Source organism: Moesziomyces antarcticus (assembly GCF_000747765.1).
Source record: "Moesziomyces antarcticus DNA, scaffold: scaffold_v10002, strain JCM 10317, whole genome shotgun sequence".
Lineage (NCBI taxonomy): Eukaryota > Fungi > Basidiomycota > Ustilaginomycetes > Ustilaginales > Ustilaginaceae > Moesziomyces > Moesziomyces antarcticus.
In genome coordinates, this window is record NW_014639008.1 from 253,052 (window position 1) to 278,144 (window position 25,093).

The 25,093-nt window shown below is 59.0% G+C and overlaps 10 protein-coding genes across 10 annotated transcripts; 6 read left to right on the forward strand and 4 right to left on the reverse strand.

Moving 5' to 3' along the window:
* Positions 1–1,372: 1,372 nt before the first annotated feature.
* PAN0_002c0991 (ribosomal protein L32e) lies at positions 1,373–1,765 on the forward strand (the record flags this gene model as incomplete). Its single annotated transcript, XM_014803158.1, has 1 exon — positions 1,373–1,765. One exon carries the CDS (start codon positions 1,373–1,375, stop codon positions 1,763–1,765), a length of 393 nt encoding a protein of 130 aa, XP_014658644.1.
* A 724-nt stretch (positions 1,766–2,489) lies between these two features.
* On the forward strand, positions 2,490–4,370 carry PAN0_002c0992 (uncharacterized protein; the record flags this gene model as incomplete). Its single annotated transcript, XM_014803159.1, has 1 exon — positions 2,490–4,370. One exon carries the CDS (start codon positions 2,490–2,492, stop codon positions 4,368–4,370), a length of 1,881 nt encoding a protein of 626 aa, XP_014658645.1.
* Positions 4,371–5,674: 1,304 nt separating this feature from the next.
* PAN0_002c0993 (elongation factor 1-alpha) lies at positions 5,675–7,357 on the forward strand (the record flags this gene model as incomplete). The annotated part of the gene is made up of 3 exons (XM_014803160.1): positions 5,675–5,695; positions 5,910–7,200; positions 7,287–7,357. The coding sequence occupies 3 exons, from the start codon at positions 5,675–5,677 to the stop codon at positions 7,355–7,357; spliced, it is 1,383 nt and encodes a 460-aa protein (XP_014658646.1).
* Positions 7,358–8,639: 1,282 nt separating this feature from the next.
* On the forward strand, positions 8,640–10,426 carry PAN0_002c0994 (uncharacterized protein; the record flags this gene model as incomplete). The annotated part of the gene is made up of 4 exons (XM_014803161.1): positions 8,640–8,645; positions 8,717–9,601; positions 9,673–10,160; positions 10,264–10,426. 4 exons carry the CDS (start codon positions 8,640–8,642, stop codon positions 10,424–10,426), a joined length of 1,542 nt encoding a protein of 513 aa, XP_014658647.1.
* Positions 10,427–10,514: 88 nt separating this feature from the next.
* PAN0_002d0995 (glyoxal oxidase precursor) lies at positions 10,515–12,404 on the reverse strand (the record flags this gene model as incomplete). Its single annotated transcript, XM_014803162.1, has 1 exon — positions 10,515–12,404. The coding sequence occupies one exon, from the start codon at positions 12,402–12,404 to the stop codon at positions 10,515–10,517; it is 1,890 nt and encodes a 629-aa protein (XP_014658648.1).
* Positions 12,405–14,208: 1,804 nt separating this feature from the next.
* PAN0_002d0996 (TFB4-domain-containing protein) lies at positions 14,209–15,486 on the reverse strand (the record flags this gene model as incomplete). The annotated part of the gene is made up of 1 exon (XM_014803163.1): positions 14,209–15,486. The coding sequence occupies one exon, from the start codon at positions 15,484–15,486 to the stop codon at positions 14,209–14,211; it is 1,278 nt and encodes a 425-aa protein (XP_014658649.1).
* Positions 15,487–15,811: 325 nt separating this feature from the next.
* On the forward strand, positions 15,812–18,450 carry PAN0_002c0997 (DEAD-domain-containing protein; the record flags this gene model as incomplete). The annotated part of the gene is made up of 2 exons (XM_014803164.1): positions 15,812–18,015; positions 18,090–18,450. 2 exons carry the CDS (start codon positions 15,812–15,814, stop codon positions 18,448–18,450), a joined length of 2,565 nt encoding a protein of 854 aa, XP_014658650.1.
* Positions 18,451–18,789: 339 nt separating this feature from the next.
* PAN0_002c0998 (uncharacterized protein) lies at positions 18,790–19,986 on the forward strand (the record flags this gene model as incomplete). The annotated part of the gene is made up of 4 exons (XM_014803165.1): positions 18,790–19,500; positions 19,587–19,649; positions 19,726–19,794; positions 19,879–19,986. The coding sequence occupies 4 exons, from the start codon at positions 18,790–18,792 to the stop codon at positions 19,984–19,986; spliced, it is 951 nt and encodes a 316-aa protein (XP_014658651.1).
* Positions 19,987–20,148: 162 nt separating this feature from the next.
* Positions 20,149–21,367, reverse strand: PAN0_002d0999 (subunit of DNA Replication factor C; the record flags this gene model as incomplete). The annotated part of the gene is made up of 3 exons (XM_014803166.1): positions 20,149–20,610; positions 20,675–21,088; positions 21,173–21,367. 3 exons carry the CDS (start codon positions 21,365–21,367, stop codon positions 20,149–20,151), a joined length of 1,071 nt encoding a protein of 356 aa, XP_014658652.1.
* A 406-nt stretch (positions 21,368–21,773) lies between these two features.
* PAN0_002d1000 (uncharacterized protein) lies at positions 21,774–24,608 on the reverse strand (the record flags this gene model as incomplete). Its single annotated transcript, XM_014803167.1, has 1 exon — positions 21,774–24,608. One exon carries the CDS (start codon positions 24,606–24,608, stop codon positions 21,774–21,776), a length of 2,835 nt encoding a protein of 944 aa, XP_014658653.1.
* Between the last annotated feature and the right edge of the window lie 485 nt (positions 24,609–25,093).

The following is a 25,093-nucleotide window of genomic DNA, read 5'->3' on the forward strand; positions in this document are numbered from 1 at the left end:
TATAGATACAAACCTTGACAATATGTTTCTTGACGGTTGTGGTGGTGTCGAGGATGATGACGAGCAGCCAAGTCTCAAAGACGCACTCGCAGACGCAGCGCGAGACTCGAGACTCTAGCTTCTCATCAAGCCCCAGCTGCGAAGCCAGAGGAGGGTCAACCTCACATGCCCAACTCCATTGACCTGGCTGGTCGCCCACAGTCGCCAGTGGCCAGGCTCGCATCAACCTGAGGGAGCCTGCCTCCTCGAACTGCAGTGTCGAATTTCCGAGCGGGCGTACGCTCGATTCGGGGCCTACCAAGATTCGATCATGTGACCTCGGCCGAGCTCAGATTGGGTTGCGAAATTTCGAGCTGTTAGAAAATTACAGCGTGTGATTGCTGTGGCTCGACCCAGGCTCGGCTTCGTGAGCTGGAGGGGGTGTGCTCGAGGAGGGCCAGCACTCTGTGACAATTCGACGAGGCCAGACGCAGCAGTTGGTGAGGGAGTCTCGAGAATGGGGCGTCGAGGCGATGGGGCGAGGCAGCTGCTGAGCGTCTGGTGAATGTCGGAAGCTACTCGACATCATCTTGAATCACCACCATCCTCACCCGTCAAGAAAGGTAAGCATGCCCCGTCAGTCGTCAGCGTCTACAGCATCTATCAGCACGCCAGTCTCGACACACGCCCGCCCTCGGATCACAGCAGGCAGCCCGACATCACATCCACCAGCAGCAAACAATAAAGAACCACAACACGCTTTCATGTCGATGCGCCAATGCACCAGCCTATTCCGCCCTGCACGCAGCATCACTTTCGGACATCGGATGCAAAGTATAGAAGCCGCATGACCAGCATCAGGAGAGCAATCTTGCGCCATCATGTCAAACCGATAGCGAACGAGATTGGAGACATGTCATTAGGAAACGGTGCGGGGAGTCAAAATTCGCTATCACCGAGAAGACTCGGACTTGCATCACATTGCCATCCTCCAGGCCATCTCCCATGCCGACCAAGGCATGTCGGAGCATTTGGTCGAACGCGCATCCTTCAGACCGGCTGCTAAGACAAAGCAACACCGTCTGTTGCCATCTCGGCACGATCATCGCCTCGCATTCGCTTTTTGAAGAGGAGAGCCACCGCAGCTGCCTTCCGCAACGCAACTGTGTCCTACTTCTGCTCGGCTTCTGGTCTTTCGGACGACCTCGCTCTTTCTCACAACCTAAACCCGTACCAACATTTCGGCCATCCTGCCCCGCACGACTTGGCGGCATAGATAGCGAAAGACGTCGACGCATTTCCTCGCCGCATAGCAGACGAACTGTTGCTGACTTGAACGTGAACGTGACCGCTTTTCCATCACGCCATTTCTCGCCTTGATCAGATTGTCAAGATGGCTGCCACCTCCATCCCCATCGTCAAGAAGCGCACCAAGGCGTTCAAGCGCCACCACTCTGACCGATACCACCGTGTCGGCGAGTCGTGGCGCAAGCCCAAGGGTATCGACAGCGCCGTCCGCCGCCGATTCCGCAGCACTGTGCGCATGCCCAAGATCGGTTACGGTTCCAACAAGAAGACCCGTCACCTGATGCCCAACGGCTACCGCCGCCTTGTGGTCTCCAACGTCCGTGACGTCGAGCTCCTCCTCATGCACAACGGTGTCTACGCTGCCGAGATCGCCCACAACGTCTCGTCCAAGAAGCGCATCGACATCCTCGAGAAGGCCAAGGCTCTTGGTGTCAAGGTCACCAACGCCAACGCCCGCGTTCGCGCTCAGGAGGCATAAGCCTGTCGCTCGTGAACTCCTCTCACCACGCTGGATCCGTCGTCTCGTCCGCTGCTCCCGTGTGACGAGCCTTTGACATCCAAGCCCCTCCATCCTGTGATCTACCTCACGCTCGCATCTCCATGTACTAAAACCACATCACACACGCCCTTTTGCAGAGCGCCAGCTCGACCTCTGCGCAAAATATCAATCGCCCCCTAGCGCGGGCCCGATCGACCAGACATCGTTGCGTGGGATCGCTTGCGCACAGCCTCAAATATTGTCGGTTGTGACAAGCATTTCAGATCAGCAACGTGAACCTCCAGCTCGAAGGTGCGATCTTGCGGTCGGCATGCATGGTGAACTGTCGTGGGGCGAGAGCATGAGTCTGGTGTGGTGTTCAAGCCAGAAGCTCGGCTTCCGGAAATGGCACGCGGGTGTGAGTGTTGTGTGGAGCGGCAAAAGCGCGTCCGCTCCTGCCGACTGAGCTTTTCAAAGGGTTGCATTCGACAGGACCGCCTCAACGCTTTACCACCAGCTTTCTCGCAACGTCTTGGCATCGAGCGCCCCAGCAGCAAAGTCTAGCGATCGCGCTGGCTTGATTTCGTCCACGCTCGGTCGTGAGGTTGCTACACGCGCAGTTGGGACCAATTCGCGAGCTGGTCTGCACCCGATCAAGTCGAAAGGAGGGTGTTATACGACTTAGCAAGCCACTCTGACTGAGGTAAACCTCTGAATCGACATCATGAGCGAGGCAAGCGGCTCTGCGTCGCCCTCTGGAGATGCAGGAGCACGAGGAATTCGACCAAAACGTGCGGTCCGACCGACTGCCAAGGCTCTCTTGGCGAGAGAGCAGTCGCCGGATGGATGGGAGCATGGCGGAAGCAAGCGGTCGCAGCCATCGCGGCCCATCCGCACATCATCCGGTGCACGTCCGCAGATCAAGCTCAAGATGAAAGCTTCGGGAGGGGGCACCGCGGCTGGAGTAGGCCAGGGACCCAAGACGCAACCGTACATGCAAGGGTACGATCGCGAGCTGGACTCGGAAGACGACGAGACCGGGGAGGGCCTTGCCTTTGAGGAGCAGCTCATCTTCCGCATGCCGGAAGGTCCCGAATGCGACAAGCTGCGCGAGTCGATCCAGAAGCGTCAGCTGGGCGACGACGTCTGGTTCAAGTTCAAGGACTCGAGGCGCGCAGTTGTGCACGTCGGCGAATCTCTCTTTTCGGCCAAGCTGGTCGATCTGCCTACCATCACAGAGTCGCATAAGACGCTCGACAATCGGCAATTCTTCAAGGTCGCCGACATTGCGCAGATGCTCGTGGTCGAGGGCAAGATCGCGGACGAGTCGCAAGCGTCGTCGAGCGGCGCTGGCAAAGGATTCAACATTGAAGATTTTGTCTATCCACACGGCATCACGCCGCCCATGCAATGGGCACGAAAGCGTCGCTTCCGCAAGCGCGCTGCACGTCGGGCGATCGAGACTGTGGAGAAAGAGGTGGAGCGCCTGCTCAAAGCGGACAAGAAGGCAGAAGAGGTCGAGTACGAAATGATCGACGCGGCCGACGAGGGCGGATCGGACGAGGACGATGCGCGCGGCCAATCGCGTAGAGGCGTATCGTCTCCTGGCGGGTCCCAGGCCGAGACGCCCATGCCGGACGGCTCCGACGCTGGCTCGCAGGATGAGGAAGGGGATGACGGAGACGATGACGAAGATGGTCAAGGAGCACGACGCCGGGCTCACGCTGAAGATGGAGGCGAGGGCGGCTACGATGATGCGGACCTCGATGACGAGGATGACGTGGACGAAGATCTGGCGGCCGAGCTGGATGCTGCGCTGGAAGAGGAGGACGACGATGACGACGACGGCGAATCGACGCGCGGGGCAGGGAGCGAGGCTCAGAGTCGTGCGAGCGACCAGGAAGACCTGTGGGATGATGATGACGACGACGATGCCGACGACGGCGGGGACGAGGATGACGATGAAGAGGACGAGAACGACGAGGAGAAGGAGCAGCGTGTTCGCGAGGCGCAGCTGGAGGCAGAGTGCAGGGAGCTCGAGACGCTGGTGCGCCGAAAGCAGAGCGACGTCGACGGCACCATGAACCTGATCATCAAGAATCGGCATCAGCAGGCGTTGCGCAAGCTCACGACGGAGCGCGACTTGAAGCGGAACCAGCTGGCAGAAATCAAGCAGTCGCGCAAGGAGCGAAAGGAGGCGAATCTGGCCGCCGCAGCTGCAGAGGAAGCCGCGCACGAGGCTGCTGCTTCGTCGAGTGGGGCCGCCGCCGAGCATCGCGAAGACCAGGACGAACATCACTCTCCCGAACGACCGCATGAAGATGTGCAGCGACAGCAGCCGGTCACGGCGTCGTCGTCTGGGCCAATGTCCGCAGCCATCGCCGCGAAGGAATCGCAAGGTTCTGCTCCGAATGGCGGAATGCCCCCTCCCGCTTTACCCGCCAGTCGCAACCGTCCGCAGTCCTCCGCATCTGCGGCTCAGCCGGCAGGCGGATCAGCACCAGACCAATCAAGTATACCCAATGACGATGGTGATGGCGACGGCGACGGCGATGGAGACCTCTGGGATGACGAAGACGAGGAGGAGGAGGACAACGGGAACTGAACTCATGCGGATCCATCGAGCTGTTCCGCAACGGGCCTGTCTGGTGCTTTCAGCCAGCAGGCGTCATCGTGCTCATCCTTGCATGCCGCCATCAACCACCTCTGTTGTAATCGTAGCCTCAGTGGGAACAGACGTCGAAAGAGCAACGAGTGTGGGGATGCAGAGCATACCCGATCGATGTGAGCGTAGCCTCAGTGGGAACAGACGTCGAAAGAGCAACGAGTGTGGGGATGCAGAGCATACCCGATCGATGTGAGCGGCGGGACTACCAATCGGGGATGCGAGCGAGCGGCGACCGTCACGTCCGAGCTGAGCATCCGCGCAAGAACTCGACGTGCGTCTGGACCGTCCACAGGGCACAGAGATGTGGCGCACCACCTGCGTCGGGAGAGGTGCAGTTGAAAATCCAGCCTGGAACGCGCAGATGGCTGAACTGACCGAGTGCGGTCACAGTGCGTGCGAAAATGGCCTGTGCTCTGGCGCGGCATCCGAAATTAGCGAATCCGTTGCCGCAGTCGAGTCCTGGACGTGGCAACTGGCTGGTCTTCCAGGGCCCGTGCCTCACACGGCACTCCTCTCGAGTCGCGAAAGCTGAAGATTGTGGAAGCCGGCCCTGATCGGCGGATCTGCCAACGCGACACTGCGTGTGCGAGGCAGCACAACCTGGGGCACAAACTAGATCTACATGTGGCGGAGGCAGGATCGACCGATCCGACCAAGCCAGCTTGCTTCACAAGTTGGTCGGAGGAACGTGCGCAGCCGGTCGGTCCAACTCTGGCTCAGCCTCCTTTCAGTGCGGAACAGGGATGAGCTGGAGTGGGCGCTCTTCGAACGGAATGTAGCTGCAAGGACCTGCTCTTTGAAAAGATTTGTATTCGAAGGACAAGTGGACCTTGAACTGGATTTGAAGACAGTCACTGCGCAGCGAACGGGCGAGTGGCAAAGGGGGAAAGAGAGAGGTCCCGCACAGGAGACGCGGCCGGGCAGAAGGACAGTTCAGCGCTCATTGGTCGTTGCGCTTCTTCCAGGTTCAGCGCTGCGCAGCGGTCGAGCCGATCCCGCCTCTGCGCCCAATGACGATCGAGGCAGCAGACCAGTCAGAAATTCGCAACGCGGCCCACAGGAAAAATTTTCTCTGCCTGCGCGCAGCCGCGTTGGGGTAGTTTCCCTTTCTTCGAGGCCAGGCCTGCGGCCCCCTCGTGTGCGACAGGGCCAAACTGAATAAATGCGCTGAGCTCTCGTCGCCATCTTTCCTTCCAACCGCATACACCGTATCCAACACAAAACAAAAAACATCATTCAAAATGGGAAAGGAGAAGGCTCACGTAAGTAGCAAACAACATCACAGCCTTGATTGCCATTGTCGCCATCGCCGCCGCCGCCGTCATCACGCATTGAAGCGGTGGTCACCATCCAGACTGAGTCTGGTGGCAGTGTGGCAACATGACAGGATGGATACATGTCAACTGCATACAGCTTGCACAAAGCTGTGTCACAGGAATCAGCAGCTGACCCCAACCATCCCATTCATCTCTGCAGGTTAACGTCGTCGTCATCGGACACGTCGACTCTGGTAAGTCGACCACCACCGGTCACTTGATCTACAAGTGCGGTGGTATCGACAAGCGTACCGTCGAGAAGTTCGAGAAGGAGGCCGCCGAGCTCGGCAAGGGTTCCTTCAAGTACGCCTGGGTGCTCGACAAGCTGAAGGCTGAGCGTGAGCGTGGTATCACCATCGACATTGCTCTCTGGAAGTTCGAGACCCCCAAGTACATGGTCACCGTCATCGACGCCCCCGGCCACCGTGACTTTATCAAGAACATGATCACTGGTACCTCGCAGGCCGACTGCGCCATCCTCATCATCGCCGGTGGTACCGGTGAGTTCGAGGCTGGTATCTCCAAGGACGGCCAGACCCGCGAGCACGCCCTGCTCTCGTTCACCCTCGGTGTGCGCCAGCTCATCGTCGCCGTCAACAAGATGGACACCACCAAGTACTCCGAGGACCGCTTCAACGAGATCGTCAAGGAGACCTCCAACTTTATCAAGAAGGTCGGCTACAACCCCAAGTCCGTCGCCTTCGTCCCCATCTCCGGCTGGCACGGCGACAACATGATCGAGCCCACCAAGGAGATGGCCTGGTACAAGGGCTGGGAGAAGGAGACCAAGGCCGGCAAGGTCACCGGTAAGACCCTCCTCGACGCCATCGACGCCATCGAGCCCCCCTCGCGCCCCACCGACAAGCCCCTCCGCCTCCCCCTCCAGGACGTCTACAAGATCGGCGGTATCGGAACCGTGCCCGTCGGCCGTGTCGAGACCGGCATCATCAAGGGCGGCATGGTCGTCACCTTTGCCCCCTCCAACGTCACCACCGAGGTCAAGTCCGTCGAGATGCACCACGAGGTGCTCGCCGAGGGTCTCCCCGGTGACAACGTCGGCTTCAACGTCAAGAACGTCTCCGTCAAGGACATCCGCCGCGGCAACGTCTGCTCCGACTCCAAGAACGACCCCGCCATGGAGGCCGCCTCCTTCCTCGCCCAGGTCATCGTCATGAACCACCCCGGCCAGATCGGCAACGGCTACGCCCCCGTCCTCGACTGCCACACCGCCCACATTGCCTGCAAGTTCAACGAGATCACCGAGAAGATCGACCGCCGTACCGGCAAGTCCATCGAGAACAACCCCAAGTTCATCAAGTCCGGTGACGCCGCCCTCGTCAACATGGTCCCCACCAAGCCCATGTGTGTCGAGTCCTTCCAGCAGTACCCCCCTCTTGGCCGCTTCGCCGTCCGAGACATGCGCCAGACGGTCGCCGTCGGTGTCATCAAGGGTAAGTCTTCACTCACCACCTCATCCTCCATTCGTCGACATCGTACTGACCTTGATCACCTTGATGCTTCTTTGATGACTCAACAGAGGTCAACAAGACTGCCGGCAAGGGTGGTAAGACAACCAAAGCGGCAGAAAAGGCTGGCAAGAAGAAGTAAGCGCGCCGATCTGGCAGCTGCTGTCTTGGCCGTTACTGGTCAGGTAAGATGGTGGTGGCAAAACGCCATCATCGTCTCTTCGTAGGCACGCACCCGGCTTTCAGTGGCCAGGTTTTTCCTCTTTCCGCCCGCGTTTTGGGTTGCCGCGGAGTTGAAAACCCTCTCTTTCCTCTTTCCTTCTTTCCTCCTCTTTTGTAGTCAGTTGATCGTCAATGCGAACGCCTGCTGCAAACTTTTTCTGATGTGTGTGTGCGTTCCGGTTGAAATTGCGTGGTTCTAAATGGTTTTTATTCGACTGGCGCTCTGGCTTTTTTGTGAGCGAGATCTAAATTAGTTTGGCATTATTTCAATGGGAATCGAGTCGGGATTGATGTAAATTCGATAGCGAGATCGGTGACATGCACAGTGACTAAATAGATCGAGATGGTTGATTGACAAAGGTCCAAGACTGACAAATTCATTTTTCAAAGCCGGTAGACATGCACGCGTTGTTCGATAGCTGCGCCGCTTTTTTCTCAGTTGATATGATGGGTTACTCCAAACGACCGTCAACACGATCAGAAGGAAAGTCATTGAGCAAGTGAGTGGTTTCGAGTGAGATAGTGTCCGTGAGAAATCCACTATGCGATCTCGATTGGAAATGGGAGTACAGAGAAACCTGCTTTTTGCTCACGAGCCAGATTCACTGAATTACGGACATTTTCCTCAATCCATCTCTGTGGTCGTGGCTCCCCTCGCCTCGGCCCTCCTCGAGTTGCCGTAGCAAGACTCATGCAATGCTGTTGTTCGCCGAATGGACGGCAGTGATATTGAGCAAATTGAGCCGGAGGGCAAACATGCGCACGCCCGCCGAGATCGTCGGCGACGTGTGCAGAGCCAGTTGTTTTTTCGTGTTGCCCAGTGTCGAGCAATTTTGCCTGCGGCTGATTGCACCGTCGATCCACCGGTAATTGTGCGATGAGCGCATTTACGTCAGCTGGCTTATTCCCACGCCCCGTTCCGACCCTGAAAAGATGACTTACGAGTGCTATCCTTCGACGACAATGTGAAACCTTTCGCTGCGTTGTACGACAACGATACGCAGCGGGCAGGGCACGGTCTGGCTCCAGCTGCATTGGAAGACGACGCGCATCGGAGGCCCTGCGTTGTATTGCGTTCGACGGATCCGCGTCCCCTGCCTTGTCGCAGCGTCAACGCCACCCGAGCGAAGCGAGCTGTCAGATACAGCGGCGTGGACGCCGACCGCGACCGGCCTGTGTTTTGAATCCGAGTCGCGGCCAGCATGGTCGTGCGGAGCCAGGTGGATCGTTGAGCAGGGCCAAGTCGAACAGTGGTCTCTAACGACGCCTCGCTCCACAGCAGCATGACGAAGCGAGCGGCGAAGCGCTGCGTGTCGTCGTTGTGCCGTGGTGGAGGCCATGCGATGGTCTTCTCGAGCTGCGCCTGGCGACTGTTCCGCGTCGCCAGACCTCAAGATACTATGGCGAAACGCACTCGCCCCTCGACAAAGCCGCGGCCGCGTCGCCGTCGCCAGGCCCCGCCCAGAATCGTCTTCGTTTCCGAGAGCGAAGAGGACGACACTCACGACCAAGTCCCCACGCAGCGACGGCTGTGGACGAGGAGAGCTCGGATGGCTCGATCGTCGAGATCGAGCAGGAGCTCAGCCTCACGGCTCACGTCAAAGACGAGGAGGACGACGGCAACAACAGTCTCTCTGAAGACACTGCCGGCAAGTACGCCAAGTACATCGCAATCGGTCGGACCAATCGCGGGGATGATGACGAAGGCATGAACGATGACCCACAGGATTACGCGTGCGATATTGAGGAACCGTACGCCAGCTGTGATGAAGAAGAGAGAGAGGAAGGCGCGGTGTGCGATTGCATTCTCGGCGACGATCACGCCGACGCGGACGACGAGGACGAGCTCGAGCTTGTTGACAAAGAGGACGATAACGATGCCGTCATGCAGCGCGTGGCGAGTCAGGTCGTCGCCGCTGCGCCAAGCTCAGACGGTGAGCGTTGCACCCGAAAGGCCAATACCCGCTCCGAGCTTTCACGAGGCGGCCGTCACGCCGAGCTCGAGAAGACCATCGCATGGCTTCTCGACCCGATCAAGCGCCTCGAGGATCGAGATAAGCAGCTCGCGGACTTCGTCGACCCCAAGTTCCGAAATACGAGCGATGTGCCCAAGGGCACCGGCAAGCTCTTCTTGCGCAGGAGGGCCGAGAAATTCGCTTCCCTCGTAAGTACATCACCGCTCAACCAATCTGATCAGTGACCAACGTTCTTGATTCTTTATATGCTCTCGAATAGTTCGACCAGTACCGCGTCATGTCAAGGCTTGCCGAGATCGAGGAGCACCTCCAAAGGGTGTTCGAGCTCTTCATCGCCGACCTGACCCGCTTCGACCATGCGAAGGAGGCTTTTGCCGACCTGGTCGAGGCAGTTCCATGGGCAGTCGTCTCACGCTGGCCGGGCGAACCTTACAGACGCTGGATGAATGGCCGCTCACATGGCTTGCTCAGGCCTGTCAAGCACCTCGGAGTCCGACGCGAGCCGTTCTCAACACTCGCAGGCCCACTCGTCGACACAAGAGGCATGCGCCACCCATTCGCATTGCAAATGACACGCCTGCGTGAGACATGCCGCACGAGCGAAAACAGTCGTGCGAACAGACCCAGCAGCGGTCAGCCTCTGGGTCTTCAGGAGGCTCGATCGTCGATGCGAACGCCTGCTGCAGAGTCTGTGGTTTGTGCGTTTGCGGTCGAGAATCTTCTCCGTGTGCGAGTTCTGAGTCTGTTGTAAGAACTCGAGGATGTTCTGAGTGTGTAAAGTTTTGAGTCTGTGAGTGGTCGGATGAGTCTTTGTGTCGGTCTTATGAATTCGCGAGTGTCTTAATTCCAGCCTCGATGCCGCCAACGATGCTTTGCGCGACCCGAGCTCATTGTCCAGTGTGGACGACCACAAGCGCAGCAACGTATCGTCAAGTACAACACATTTGTTCATCATCGGAAACAGGAGCAATTGGAAAAGCAAAAAAGAAAAGACAAGGGGAGCTAGGATCTAAGCTGCAAGATGCCTCCCGTGACCAGCGACTCTTCGCGGGCGAGCACCGAGGATCACATAGCTGTCCGGGGAGAGGGGGCAAGGCTGACTCAAAGACGGTCGGTGGAGCTCTTGTGGTGACGCGCGTGCAGGCCGCTGCGTCGGAGCACGTCGTCGTGGCCGAGCTGCGAAGCTAGGTGGTCGAGGTCGCGCTCGAGCAGCGAGCTGTTGCGAGTCTCGAGCATCTCGTCGCGCTTGCCTGCGGGCAGGTTGGTCTTGGCGGCGACGGGCTGGCCGCCGATCCTGCCGTTGCCGACCATGACCATCTTGCCTTGGCTCGGCACGCCGTTGACGACCACAAAGGCGAGCGCAGGGCCAGGAGCGAACAGGTTCGGGTTGGGCGGCAGCTGGGCAACGTTGAGCTTGCTGCCCTGTCGAGTGGTCTCGAGCTCGATCATGCGTTGACCCATGTTCATACCGTGCGTGGAGAATCCGGTGCGCACAAGCACCACCTTGGCCTTCTGCGCATCTGCAGCCGAGGGCAGCGTGATGGAGAAGCCGTTGCCGCCGTACGAGAAGGTGCGAGGCAAGCCACCGTTGGAGGGACGCGGAGCATCGTAGAACTCGGGGTACCAGCGCTCGACGCGGTACTCGGTCTTCCACTTGGTGTTGGTGTTGTAGTCCGCGTTCGGGTTCGAGCCGGCGACGAGGATGGACGAGTCCGGAAGCAGCGTAGCCGACGAGTGGTACAGACGGCCGATGTTGGAGCTTCCGACGCGCTTCCAGCGGTTGCCCTTGCTCGCCTTGGGGTCGTACACAAGCGGCTGGTACGAGGGGTTGTCGCCGTACGACTCACCCACGGGGCGACCAGGAGCGTTGGGGTTGGTGTTGTAGCCAGCGACACCGGTGGTGACACCGTTGCCGAACCACAGCTTGCCATCGGGAAGCTGGATGAATTGACCCATGGATCGGCCCTGCGGCAGGTCATCGACGGCCTCCCAAGAGGCACCTCCAGCCATAGGGCTGATCTGCTCACACGATGTCGATGCTGGCAGCTGAGAAACAGCGATGGTAGGGCCACCCTCGTTGCCCCAGTTGGATGTCTTTCCGAGGCTCATGCCACCGCAGAAGAGCACGGTCTCCTTGTAGCCGTTCTCGGCGCTGAGCGGAAGCAGAGCCGATCCTCCCGAGGCAGGGTAGACACGAGGCGCACCGGGGATGGTAGGAAGGGCACGCTCGCTCTTTTTCTTGTAGTCCCACAGGATGGCTTCGCGACCCGCCTGGATAAAGACCTCACCCGACGACATGAGGTACGCGATCGGGTAGAGCGACAGCGGAACGGTGCGCTGGAGGATGGGCAGGTTGCGGCTGCCTCCGTCTCCCTTGATCGGGTAGAACTCGTAGGTGGGGTTGTTGGAGCCCTGGCTGGGCACGAAGCCTCCATCGCGCATGCCTCCAAGGATGATGTTGTGGCCGTCGGCAAGCGGCTCGACGGTGGGGTACCACCTTTCCGTGTTGAGCTGGTTGCTGGCTTGGTCGTCCCACTGGCACTGCTGGTTGTCGCAGGGCGAAAGGAATCGAAGCGCGCGTCCGCCGTTGTACGCTCCGTAGCCCTGGCCAGACTTGGCATCGGCACCGTTGGTGGTCACCGCCTTGTTGCCGCCCGTGACGAGCCATCGGCCATCGCCAAGGGTCATGCCACCGGCGCAGAAGGTGTTGGACCTCACCTCCATTGCGCGGATGTTGTTCGAGTTGATGTCGTACTCGACTCCCCAGGCCGGGTGTCCGTTGACCTTGAGCGGGTTGTTCTCGGTCTTGTCGAGAATGTACACTTTCTGTTCAGTGCCGAGGAACATCATCTGGGCCGAAACACCAGAGTTTCCGACTACCTGCATGGTGCCGGCCTTGCCGGCAGCCACGCCGCTTCCGGTGCCGACAAGCAAGAGAGCGCCGAGGACCACTCCCTTGAGGGCCATCATGGATTGGGAATAGCCAGCCATGATGAGTACGGTTGAGATCGATGAGACGGATAGGGTTGTTGATGCGCGATAGCCTTCAAATGGGTGCGTGTTGGTGTCTGAATGTGCTGATTATGGTAAGATGGCGCTGTGAAGGGACAAACGAAGGTGGTCGACAGATCGTCGTGTAAAGAGCGTAGCGGAACAAACCAGGTCTGGGGAGGGGGAAAGGGGTCGAGAGGGAGGGGATTGATGGTGGAGAAGGAGGGAACGATGGTAGGGATAGTAGAAGATGAGGCTGCAACAGCCTGCTAGGTAACCATTACAGCGGTGCGTTGAGGAGGTGCAAGCTGGCGCTTGTCGGCGGCCGGTGAGCATCGGATGGAAGAGTTGTGCCCATGCAGAAAGGCAGACGAAAGCTTGTTGACGGGCCTTCTGCGGCTTTGTGCGTACTGTACCCGCAATAGCACAAGCCGGTTCCTCAGCGCCACAAAAGGGATTGAAGGAGGGCAGCATGCCTTTCGGCAGGCTGAGACAGCAGACGAGCGACCGTATGATCCCTTACAAGCGGATGCCGAGACATGTAACCCCAAGGCAGGCGGACGCTGCGGCGGTCCGGGAAGCGAGCCGAGCTCGGCTCAAGCCCGGACAGGGCGGAAGCAGAGAAGCGAGCACAAGTTCAGGCACACGGAGTGGGGTGTGCAGGCCAAGGCAAACAGGCGGCACGACGGGCGGGTCGAGCGGGGCGACCCATTCTACAGTGAGACCAGAGCAAATCTGGGCTGAGGATGGGCAGTTCCGCTTCTCGACAGCGGACGAGGGCGAAACCGCTCCTGGAGGAGAAGGTAAGGGGCGTTGGTATGGGGCCCGGGCTGAGCAAGGGCAGGATGGGCGGCAGGACGTGGTTTGCTTGTGGCAGCGAGGCGGAGGAGAAATGTGACAGCTCGGAGCACGAATTCTTGCATGACGGATGGAGCCGACCCCTGTGCAGCATTTCAGTCTTGCATGCATTTGCATCTGTTCAATGGCATCAAGACACGACGTGAACGCCATTCAGACGCGAACAATGCACACAGGTGTCAAGGGTGGCCCACAACCCAAGGTCGAACATTCTTTTGCCGGCGAGGTCCGTGTCTGTTCGCCCACGCTGCCAGGTGCCAGACCAGCAACGGCTTTTCAGTCCGTGTGCAGGACGATGACCGACACGCCTGCCGGCCTCTTTCAGCGACCATGTCGCATGACGGCGTGTGGCGGCCAGGAGAATGTGCCACGGCGAGCAGATGGATATGTGACTTGTCTCCGCTGTCGAGTCGGGATGAAAAGATCGGGGGCACGCGCCGTCAGACAGCGCCAACCGCGCGATCCGACGCGTCGTCTGATCCCCGTCGCGAGAAGCGGGAAGCGAGATGCGAGATGCGGGGGCGTGCGCATGCGCAGCCGGGAGTGTCGCTTCTTGGCAATGCGCCGGTCGCTGCAACGCTGCTGTGTGCGTGCGTGCGAGTTGTTGACAAATTGCATGGACATGCACGGATCGGCACGGCATGGCACGGGTGCCGGTTTGCCCGCTGTCTCTGCGCAGCGCGGGAGGCACTAGCGGGTGCTGGCGTTGGTGCAGCGTGCATTCCTCGCAACACCAAGTCGGGCGATGCCTCCTGGCATGTCTCAATGATACCGCAGCCCAACTGCAACACCCTTTTCAGCCCCGCTAGCGCGCGGGCCATTTCTTTTTCCGTTTTTTTTTCCCCAAATTTGCTTCTTTCCATCCCCGATATCCCTGATGCGCATAAGCCGATCGATTTCGAAGCAGTTTGCGAACAGAGGTAGCCGCAACACCCTGGACATTTCGTTAGGCTGATGTCGTGGCGTCTTCTACGTTGGAGGTGAGCTCGAGCTCGCGCTGGTATCTGGCCAACGTGTCCGTGGGGAATTTGGATCGGCACGTGAGGCAAAAGGGTCGCGGTTGGCAGAACAGACTGAGGCAGACGCTGCAGATGTATCCGACATCGACGATCTTGCGGTGGCAGAAGCAAGCGGCTCGGAAGTCGATCTCTTCGAGTGTCGGCAGATTCATGGAGGAACGCATGGATCTCGAAGGCAGGTACGTCGTCAAGAGCGTCTGCACCAGCGCAGAACGCAGATCGATCGCACTTTCCTCCTGGCCGCCTGCGCCCGCCTGCTCGTCGCTGAGGCGGAAGTACGTCCCCGACGTGAGGTAGGATGCCTGCTGAAGGAACACCGTATCGTTCCCGAGTAGCTTGCAGACATCGATCGTGATGCCCTTCTTCTGCGCGGCAAAGATGCAGTTCATCATGGGGATGTACTGAGTCGACGCATCTTGTGTGACGCTGAGGATGAGGATGCGCGACTTGAAGCTGCCGAAGCCTCCCGAGCCGCCACCCCCATTTGCTCCACCCGAGGCACTGCTACCTCCCCCCGCTCTCGTCTGTGCCGTCGCAGCGATGCCACCGGTGACGTTGGCCGCGTCCGAAGCGTCGCTTAGCCCCAAGCGGTTGAGGTGGCAGAGTGCCTGCGACAGCGCCGACACGATACCCACGTTGACGGAGCGAGCCAACGCCCCAAGCTTGGCTGTATCGTTGTCCGCACTTGCCTCTGCGAATTCTTGCGTCTGCTTCGCGCGCTCGAACATGGCCTTGCATGTGTCGCGCACGCCCTGCTCCAGATGGTCATCTACGAGCTTGAAATGCTGGTACGTGTTGGCATCGGGCTTGTGCGTGCTGGATGAGGCAGCTGCACTGCTTTCAGAGCCAGCTTCTGTCGCCTTTGCGGAGAAGGTGGCAGTCGAATAAAGGAGCTGTGCGATGCCCGTGCCGGCAGCAGCGTAGATCGCAAGCCCATTCTCGTGCTGCATGGCCATGTGCGCGTTGAGCAGAATCATGATCGCAGAGAGCGCATCTTCCAGAGCAACATCAGCTGTGACCTGCTTTCCCTTGCCCTTTTTCAGCGCCTCGGAACGCCGCGTCCATGCGAGCGGATTGATGTCGAGGACGAGGACGAGAAAGTCGGGCGAGGTGCGGACAGCCGTGCTTTTGCTTGATTGGATATGCGAGAAGCCGGCGTTGGCGATCTCGACCGTCGACTTGGCCTGAGTTGTTGCAGACGGCATTTTGCGTCGCAGTTCTGGCTGCTGACCGGCACAGAAGTATAGCTAAGTGTGTCGCTGGTGGATTGACGGAAGCGCCTACAGAAAGTTGCTCAGCACTGTTGGTCTTTGGGACCGGGTGCGGAACCAAGTCTTGAATGTGGAGAAGCCACCTGCGGATGACAAATCAATTGTCAGCTGCACATTGGAATGGCCGACTCCCGGGCTGCGCTTCGGAGTTTTTGGCTGCAACAGACTTTTCCAGATTCTGAGAAAGGGTTCTCCACACTCTGCCGATCCACCAGCTCCGTCACCATACACTCCTCGCTGGCCGCCAAGCATCGTCAAGATGTTCTCGGTCAAGCGCTTCGACGCATTTGCAGCGTCATCCTCATCATCATCAGCTCCCGAAAAAGGACCTGCCGATTCCGCCAAGCTAGATGCGCTGAACGAACGCATTCTCAAGAAGCGCAAGCTCGCCGTCGGTGCAGATGCACCGTCTCCTGCGGCGCAGTCGAGCTCGAGTGCTCTGCCAAAGGTTTCGACCTCGGCCACCTCCTCCTCGGGGGCGAGTGCTGCAGCACCGGCCAAGCCTGCCCTCAACATCCACCCCTCACGCCTCAACGCTGCCCCGCTCCTCCGGCAGTCGGTGAACAAGGCAAGGACGGGGCCCAAGGAGAAGACCAAGGCGAAGCAAAGATATCTCAAGGCAAAGAAGGATCGTCGCAAGGCGAGGCAGCGTGCTGCGCCTAAGAAGCCAAAGAATGATCCTCAGCAGGCACAAGCAATCGCCGACAATTCCACCGTCGCACATCTTCCCGAAGAGGAGAAGCTGCAGCGACTAGAAGCATCAAGATCAAAAGGCGCGGCAGGTGCCGCGCGCAAAGTAGCAGCGTCTTCAGCTTCTGGGTCGTCTTGCAGCTCAGACTCGGACTCAGACTCGGACGCGGACTCGGATTCGGAGCACGATTCAGACTCAGGATCCGGAAGCGATGAATCGGAGCCGGCCTCTCCATCCGAGCCTGCGCAAGTAAACGTCAATGATGGCGATCAGACCACAGATACTACCATGCAAGACGGTACGAGCGCAGACAAGGAGGTCAAAGCACTCGAGCGTTTTCCGCTGGCCGGAGTCAAAGCCGCCGTGGATCGCAAGCTTATCAACTCTCTTGGACTTCCAGAGGGCCTCTCCAATCGCGTCGTTGTGAACCCAAGTCTTTCCCGGCCCCTTCCACCGCAAGCTGCAGGCAGCAAAGACCTCGCAAAGGCTCAAGACATTGCTTCCACCTCGACATCCGTTGCGAGCGCGAGCGACGAAAGCACCATTCGCGGCGACCGTCAGGACGACTTTGGCAACGTTGCGCTCAGCGACACGGTGCGCTCGCGCTTGGAGGCGCTCGGAGTCAGCGAGTGGTTTGCTGTCCAGGTTTCGGTGATTCCTTGCTTGCTAGCTCAGCCTCAGAGCCGGTCTTTGTACCGTCCCTTTGCACCGCCGCGCGATCTGTGCGTTTCCGCCCCGACCGGTAGCGGAAAGACGCTCGCATACACGGTGCCCATTGTCGAGGTGCTGCGCACGCGCCAGATTGTTCGCCTGCGAGCGCTCATCGTCCTTCCTACACGCGATCTCGTCTCCCAGGTCAGAAGCACCTTGGAACTGGTAGCCAAGGGATCGGGTCTCAGGATCGCCACAGCCACGGGTCATCACAGCTTTGCTCACGAGCAGACCCAGCTCGTCGAGGGGCTCGATGCAGGTGACGACGACGACTCTGTGCAGAAGCAGTCCAAGGTGGACATCCTCATCGCCACTCCCGGTCGATTGATCGATCATTTGGATTCGACGCCCGGTTTCACGCTCGCCCATTTGCGCTTCCTAGTCATTGACGAGGCAGATCGCTTGCTCAACCAGTCGTTCCAGGAGTGGCTGCGACGTGTCCTGTCCGCCACCGAGGGTGTCGCCAATGCTGATGGCCGGAGCAGCGAAGTGACTCTAGCACAAGCACCGTACGAGCTACTGTCGAGCGCATCATCCGGATTTGGGGCAGCCGCTCGGTCCACACTGCAGGAGGAGGCTGTTCCATCCGTGCAAAAGCTGCTGTTCTCGGCAACTTTGACACGCGATCCCGCCAAGATTGCGGCGCTCGGGTTGAGGAATCCGCACTACATCACCGTGCAGGACGACAACCCGGCTGCGGACGGAGAGGCCGGCCGCGCAGACAGGGCGCAGCACGAGCGATTCTCGCTTCCGCACTCGCTGCACGAGCACATGCTCGTCACCACTTCGGCCGACAAGCCTTTCCACCTGTTGTATCTTCTGCATCGTCCCGACGACGAGCAAGCCGCCAGCAAGATCAGCAAGGCGCTCTGCTTTACCAAGTCGGTCGAGTCCGCGGCGAGGTTGGTCAAGCTGATCGAGATGTTTGAGGAGCTCCGACAAGAAAGCGGATTGATCGCGCGCGGTGCGCGTCCCATGGTCGTCCAGAACTACTCGTCCGAGCTTAGGCCCTCCGATCGTCAACGCATCCTCGCTCAGTTCGGAAACGGCGAAATTGATCTGTAAGTTTGACTCTCCGTCCCATGGCGGACTCCCTGTGCCTTCGGCACGCTGACCCCTGACTCGGTCTCTACAGGTTGGTATGTTCGGATCTCATTTCCCGTGGTATCGACTTGCCTTCGGTTGAACATATGATCTCGTACGATGCTCCCGTCGATTCGGCCAAGTACGTGCATCGTGTGGGCAGAACTGCACGTGCGGGCAAGCACGGCGATGCCTGGACCCTCGTCGAGGAGCAAGAGGCTCGTCACTTCAAAAAGATGGTCCGCGCCATCATGCGTCAGACTCCAATCACCAAGGTCAAGCCCAAGGTCCTTCCAAAGACGGACGAGGTTGACTTTGTCGAGGAGGACGCACCGACACGAGAGATGCGCAAGCTGCGCGACGCGTACGAACAGGCTCTCGACCGAATGGCCCAGTTCTATCGCCAGCAGTGACGCTGTACTTCTTTGGACGAGTTTGCAGAACATCAATGCAATCCTCTCTACATGTGCCTGTGTTTGTGCAACGTGCGTTCAAGTCGTCCTTCGTGTCGACGAAGGCTTTGGCTGCTTTGAGAATCACACCAAGGCGGCAGGGCTGTGTTGCGCTGGCAGCTGTTTAAGGTTCGCAGTCCAAATCGTGCAGACGGCGGTGGGAACGCTTCCGTCGCCATGCGGACGTGTTCACACAATCTCGCTTTCCGCACACACTTTCCGCACGCATTGGGCACTCTCTGCTTGCAGCGCCTGCTTTGGGAGCAAGCTCGGCAGTTGATGCAGTGTCCAGTTGGCTCCATGGGCCGCACACATGTTCCGCACTTGTATCCGCACTTCGGCGAGCGTGCATTTAATCGCCTCTCTGCCCAGCGGGCTTCGCCCCCTTTCTCCATCAGCTTGCGCTACACTTTCTACCACGCACACCATTCTCCAGCATCCCTATACCTCGTATCTGCCCACAACCAGTACGATATCGTAAGTCCCACCCCACTCCACCCGCGCTCAAGGGCGCCTTACTTGCCGACCGAGGCGGCTGTAAGCATGGCGGTCTTCAAGGGCGGACCTGCCCTGCCCAAGCGCACCGAGAGGGCGGATGAGGTCGACGACGCCGTGAGTGGCAAGCGTCAGCGACGCACGACCGAGCTCCTGTCCAACCCCATCAACGAGGACCAGGATATGCCTGACGACGACAACTCTACGACGCAGCGCAACAACAGCCGCAAGGACGCCAACAAGATGCCGATGGTGATCGAAGGAGGCGATACCGCCAAGCCCGTCTCGGAGCTGCGCTCCACCATGGACGCTGAGATCGACGACGCTCGCGAGGGAAGCACCACCCCGGTGAAGGAGGAATTCGACATCCCCGCCCCGCCCACCACGCCCAAAAAGGCATCGCGCAAGGTCAAGGCCGAGAGGAATGACCTCCTCAAGACTCCAAGCAAGAAGGAAGAGGCCGGATCCAGCTCGGCCGCTCAGCGCTCGCCTAGGGAGCAGGCCCCGCTCGCTAGCGTAAGTATTTTGCCCGGTCGAAGTCAATGGTCATAGCTAATATCGATGTTTGCATCACGTTGACACTCTCTGTACGTGATCAACAGGCTTGGCAGCCAGAGCACTGGGACGATCTGAACTTTGCAATCCTCAAGGTCGTTCATGATCATGTAGGTCCCTTGCTTCGCAATGCCCGGACTCCTGCCTCGGCCACTGATAGTTACTGTGCGTGTCTTCTCTACCCAGGCTACCGAGCTGTACGACGCGAGCCCCTCGCTCGCTCCCTGGAGGATCAAAGGCCGTCTGCTCGTCAAGGTAAGTAGGCAAGCATACGGCGCATCTCACACAGACCTCTGATCACCCTTTGCCTGACTGTATACTTGCGGTACTCAACAACAGCTCCGACAGCTCCTGAAGGATGCACAGGGCGGAGACGTGGCGTCCAAGCGCTGGGACGTCGAGATGAAACCCAACCGCACTAAGGCTTCTCCCAAGAAGCAGCCTTAGCGCCACTTCGCCCAGCCGAGCATTTCAAATGCCCTCTCGATCTCGTCAAGAGCGACAATGCTCGACTTTCTTCTCGCCGCACACGTCTGCTCTAATTTCGATGCATTCGATTGATTGCTGTACATCCAGTAGGGTAATCGATCCCATCCCATCCATGACAACCTAGTCGTCCCAGCCCATGCCGAGCAGGAAGCTCTTTTGAATGTGCATGACGGCGGCCACGAACGCCTCGAGGTGGAAGATGACTTTGGATCCGGTGCGCGTTCGGAGCTCGTAGAACGCCGCCTTCTGAACAATGGCAGGTCGGACCTGGCTATCTACCTTTTTGACGAGGTTGTCTGTGAGATGCTTGAGAATGAGTGTAGGCGGAATGGCGTGCACCAGTAACTCGTAGAGTTTGGAGCGGACAGCTAGCAGGTTTTGTGGCGATGGATCCGAGAGGATGAGGTCGGCGGTCTTGGTGATGTAGATCTCCCAGTCCGGTTTGGCGATACCGATGCCGGCGGAGAGGTCGGGCGACTGCATGCGGAGCGCCTCGAGCACCAGCATGGCTTTGCGCAGATTGCCGTTGCAGTCGTCGCAGATCTGCGTCTGTACAGCGTCCGGAATGGTGAAGCGCTCCTTCTTCGCCACGTGTGTCAACACGGTTCGCATCTGTACGTCACAATACTCTCGTGTCAGCCCTTACGCTCGCGAAAAGACCCTCGCGGGCGGAATGAATACTCGCCTCATCGTCTGAAGGGGCTCCGACTCGAAGGAGCAAGCAACGAGATCGGATGGGCGCGATGATCTTGCTCGTGCTCGTCGCGCACAGCACCAGCCGCAAGTTGGCCATGTACTTCTCCATGGTCCTTCGCAGTGCGCTTTGAGCATCTCTGCTGAGCGAGTCGGCCTCGTTGATCACCACCACCTTGAACCTGTGTTTCGCGTTGAGATCGACGTTCTGGGTCTGTGCGATCTCCTTGAGGATGTCCTGGATCACGAGTCGATCGTAGATGCCTGCATCTGATGGAGTGAGTTCGATATGATAGTTGGATGAGACAATGTTGACGTCGATCTTGCGGTTCGAGGGTGTGACAAAGACACGCTGGTCGATCTTGAGCTGTATCGTCCAGAAAGCAAGAGGAAGATCGATGTGAGTGAGCCGAAGCAAGCGCAAATGCGGTCAAGGGGCAGCACAACAAACCTTGTATGTTCCAGAGCCGTAAAGCTCTCGTAAGAGACATGCGATGCGTGTCTTTTTGCCTGCTCCTGATGGTCCGTACATGAGGACGTGCGGGAAGTCTTCATGGCCGGCCAAGGACGAAAGGCGCTTCGACAGATCGTGGTGGTAGTGGAGCTCCGAGAGGGCCTTCGGCCTGTACTTGTCGACGAACAGCATGGTCGCCGAGTGATTTGTGAGCTCGGGCTTCGATCTTGTTGCAACTGGAGAGCAGAGCTGCGGCGTATATGGAGGGCGAGAGAGCGACGAAGGAAGAAGGATAAGCAAAGTGGAAAGCCAACCCCTCTAACGACTACAGTGGGAATTTTGTGTTGCGCTCCACCGACACGCGCGCAGCCGACGCCCGACGCGACTCTCGTCTCTGTCACTTTACGCGCTTTGCCGAGCCAACCTCCACAAGAACTCGAGCACGCACCGCCGCCTTCCTCGATATCACACCAAACGCTACACACGACTCGACCTCGAACATTACGATCTGCGCAAGGCTTGCATTACTGATCTGATGGAAATGATGAATGATCGCACACTGACACGACCGAGCCAACACGATGCTAGCGCAGGTGTCTCACGCGTCGAAGCGGTCTCCATACTTTAAGCGCAGGGCGACGAGGTCGAGGTCCTCGGAAGACGAGGTCTCGTCCGTCTTGCTTGTGCCAGAGGACACGGTCGGACTCAGCGCAAGGTCTTGAGCGAGATGCTCGCTTGCATGCAGGCCATTCGCGTCGTGGTGATTGAACCCGCGTGTCGGCGCAGAAGCCTTGCCGGCAGACGGCGCCACGCTGAACGTGGAAGGGATCGGATTGTGGCGGCCGGGGCCATCTTCCTGACCCCGGTCGGGCACAACGTCGTGCTGGTCGTTATCTTCCATCAAGCCTGAAACTTGCACAGGATGCATGTCGTTCACGATGTCTTGCACCATGGCCGCCTCTTCCCTCAGGATACGAGCCTCGCTAGCCTTGGCCCTGTTTGCCCTCCTCTTCTTCTCGCTGCGCAGCTTCTCCGCCGCCTGCTTGGCGATTTCTCGCGCTTGCGCCTGAGCCTCTTCCTGGCTCCTCCACGGCTCCTTGGATTTGGCAGCATGGCGTCCCTTCGCGGATGCGCGAGAGCCACCATCGTCAACTTCCATGAAATCGGCCACGTCCGGCGGAATGCAGAGATCCAGGAGCAACGGCACGTCGTCGAGCCGGGTCGGCGACGGAGCCGAGCCTCGTCCGTCGAAGCCCAAGAATTGCAGGGCGTGATGGAGCTCGCTTTGCCAGCGCTCGATGGATTTGCTCTTGATGTTTCGCGACGTGTTTCGATCGACAATGAAGGGGTCCTGAACCACCAGCTCGTCGCCAGCCCACACATCGGCCTCGGCGCCGTCGGCCGAATGCTCGCCATGTTCCGACGTTTCGTCCTCGTCCGCTGAGTCGAAAAGGATGTGCCTTGGCTGCGAGCTCCGTCGACGTTGAATAGGCGAACCGTTGACAAGCGAGATGGCTTGCGCTTTTCGGTCGAGCTGCGAGTAGAATCGAAGGAATGCCACAAGCATCTTTCCGAGCAGCCGATCCGCGCCGTCCGTGCTCGCAGAACTCGAAGCGCTCGCATGCGATGCATCATCACTCTGCTCCGCAATTTCAAGAGCCTTTGCGCGATACGGGCTCGCGTCGATCTGGCTCCGAACGAATGTGACGTCGTATGGCTTCGGAGCGGTGGGGTCCTGCTGTGCTCGCCAGCTGCCGTTGAGACCGCCACGGACAGCCTCGTCGGACACAGCAGTGGATTTCTTCTCGTTCCTGCGCCTCGGTCGCTTGGGCCTTGCGAACAGGAAGCTAGGGTGGATTTGTAGGCTGTTTAGTAGGGGTGGGGATTGCAGATTGGGCAGCACGCCCTCGACCTGGAGTACCTGCAGGGCCTTGAGTGCGATGGTGTAGCTGCTGAACGTCATATTGCCGGTCTTGCCGGCGGGGTCGTTGAGATCGCGTTGCGAATACCAATGCTTGAGAAAGAAGATGAGCGGACGCACCAGGCCCGGTTGCAGGTCGGCATAAGCGCTGATGAGCTGCGAGTTGAAGAGGCCGAAGCGCTCGTTGATGTTGATGTCGGCGGGGATGCCATGTTTGCTGTGGACCATCTTGACGATGGGCACGTTGGCTCCGCTGATGGGTTGGACAGGTGCAAACTTGTTCGAGTTTCGAAGTGCATGCGCCACTTGGTGCACGCTGTACCAGTCTGGCATTCCGGCAGAATGGCGCACGAATCCTTTGGGGCTGCCACAAAGATCGGGTGGGGTACCCACACCGTATGGTCGGGTAGGATCCAGCAGGACGAGATCCAGGTCGGAGGACGCGGTGAGCAAGCCCGTCACGCTGGAGCCGAAGGCCGCAACCTTGAGATTCTGTCCGGGCCACTTTCGATCGATGGCTCGTTGGACGTCTGCAACGACCTCGTCGCGGCGTAAATGGGCTGCGGCTGGCGGTCTCGAGTGATTCCAGAATCCTCGGATTTGACGACCTAGGGCGAGGTAGGGATCGACAGCATCGATCACCTGTGAAGCTGTGCTGGTGTCCGCGGAGGATTTGGCAGGTTGCAGATCCGAGAGCCACTTTCGGCAGGCTTGACGGTCCGATTCGACGCGAGCACGCTGACGGGTCCTCTCTTGTCGGATCGCCGTGATGCCGTTCTGGATCTCTTGCTCCAGTCCTCGCCTTCTGCGAAGCTTGTCTTCCTCGTCCCGCTTGGCCTGTAGCTGCTGCACTGGGGTCGCAGTTTCCATGCTGAGTGACGCGAAGCCATCGTCAATCTGTTTTTGGATTTCGAGCTTTCTTCGCACCTTTTCTTGCTCGCGCAGCTTGTTGCGGCGATCCACCTCGGCTGCTCTGCGTGCCCTGTCTTCACTATCCAAGTGATGGCTTGGAGCGTCGGTTCGCACTTGTGGGGTGGGGTTTGGACCTCTCGTTTGCGATGTGGCCTTGTCGCCGGCATCGATTGGGTCGCCACGGACCGCAGGATCGTTCCAGAGCTTGACATCTGGGAAAGGTGCAGCAGAGGGCAACCCTTGTTGCTGATGATTTCTGAATCGAGTGAAGGCGGGATGCGATCCATGACCAAGCGTGCTCATCGGATCCATGCCCGAGAAGGCGGTGCGCGAGGAGGTCGTGTATGGGCTTTGGTCGTGCGTGTGGGGTGCGGAGGACGTCGAGGGGTCAGAAGAAAGAGGCGGCCGAGGCGTTGGCGACGATTCGAGCTGCCCAAAGAAGCCCTGCGAGGCGCTGAACTCGATGGTAGGTAGACTGCCTGCCTCGCTCTGGTTGGTAGGATTCATGACTGGCAGGAACCCATCGACGCCTCCGTGGCTAAGGGCAGCGTATTGGAGTTTGCTGCTCTCCCCCTGCTGCGGATAGGCGAAGCCGTCCATGGCCGACCACGGCTACGTTCCCTGCGTTGAGTGCTCGGTCGACCGCCTGTGTAGTCTCGGCTGCTTGCTGTCACAGAGATACGGCAATCTGTGGGCGCATTGGCGAGCAGTCGGTCAGAAGGGTAGTTGGGGAAGGTGGATGAGGGCGGTGGCGGGCCTTTTTTGCGCAGAAGCGCCGCTCTTGCGCATGCAACTCAGCTCAGCCTGCAGGGCGCAAGAGCCTCCACAACGCGTCTTGTCACAACGCGGAATTCGGAAAACGACCTTCTTGAAGTCACAGTCACCAGTCCTCACCGAAATGAAAAAAGCGGCAATGAAAATGGAGCCCAAAAAAGGCCCTGTGGTCAGGGTGCAAGCAAGCACTTTTCGGAAGTCGGCCGATGCGATTGACTTGGACCCCTCCTTCTCAGGCCCGAGAGAACCTCGTTCGAGCGTGGACCACCGCACATTGCATCCGACGTTGCCTTCACACGAGCTAGGAGTGC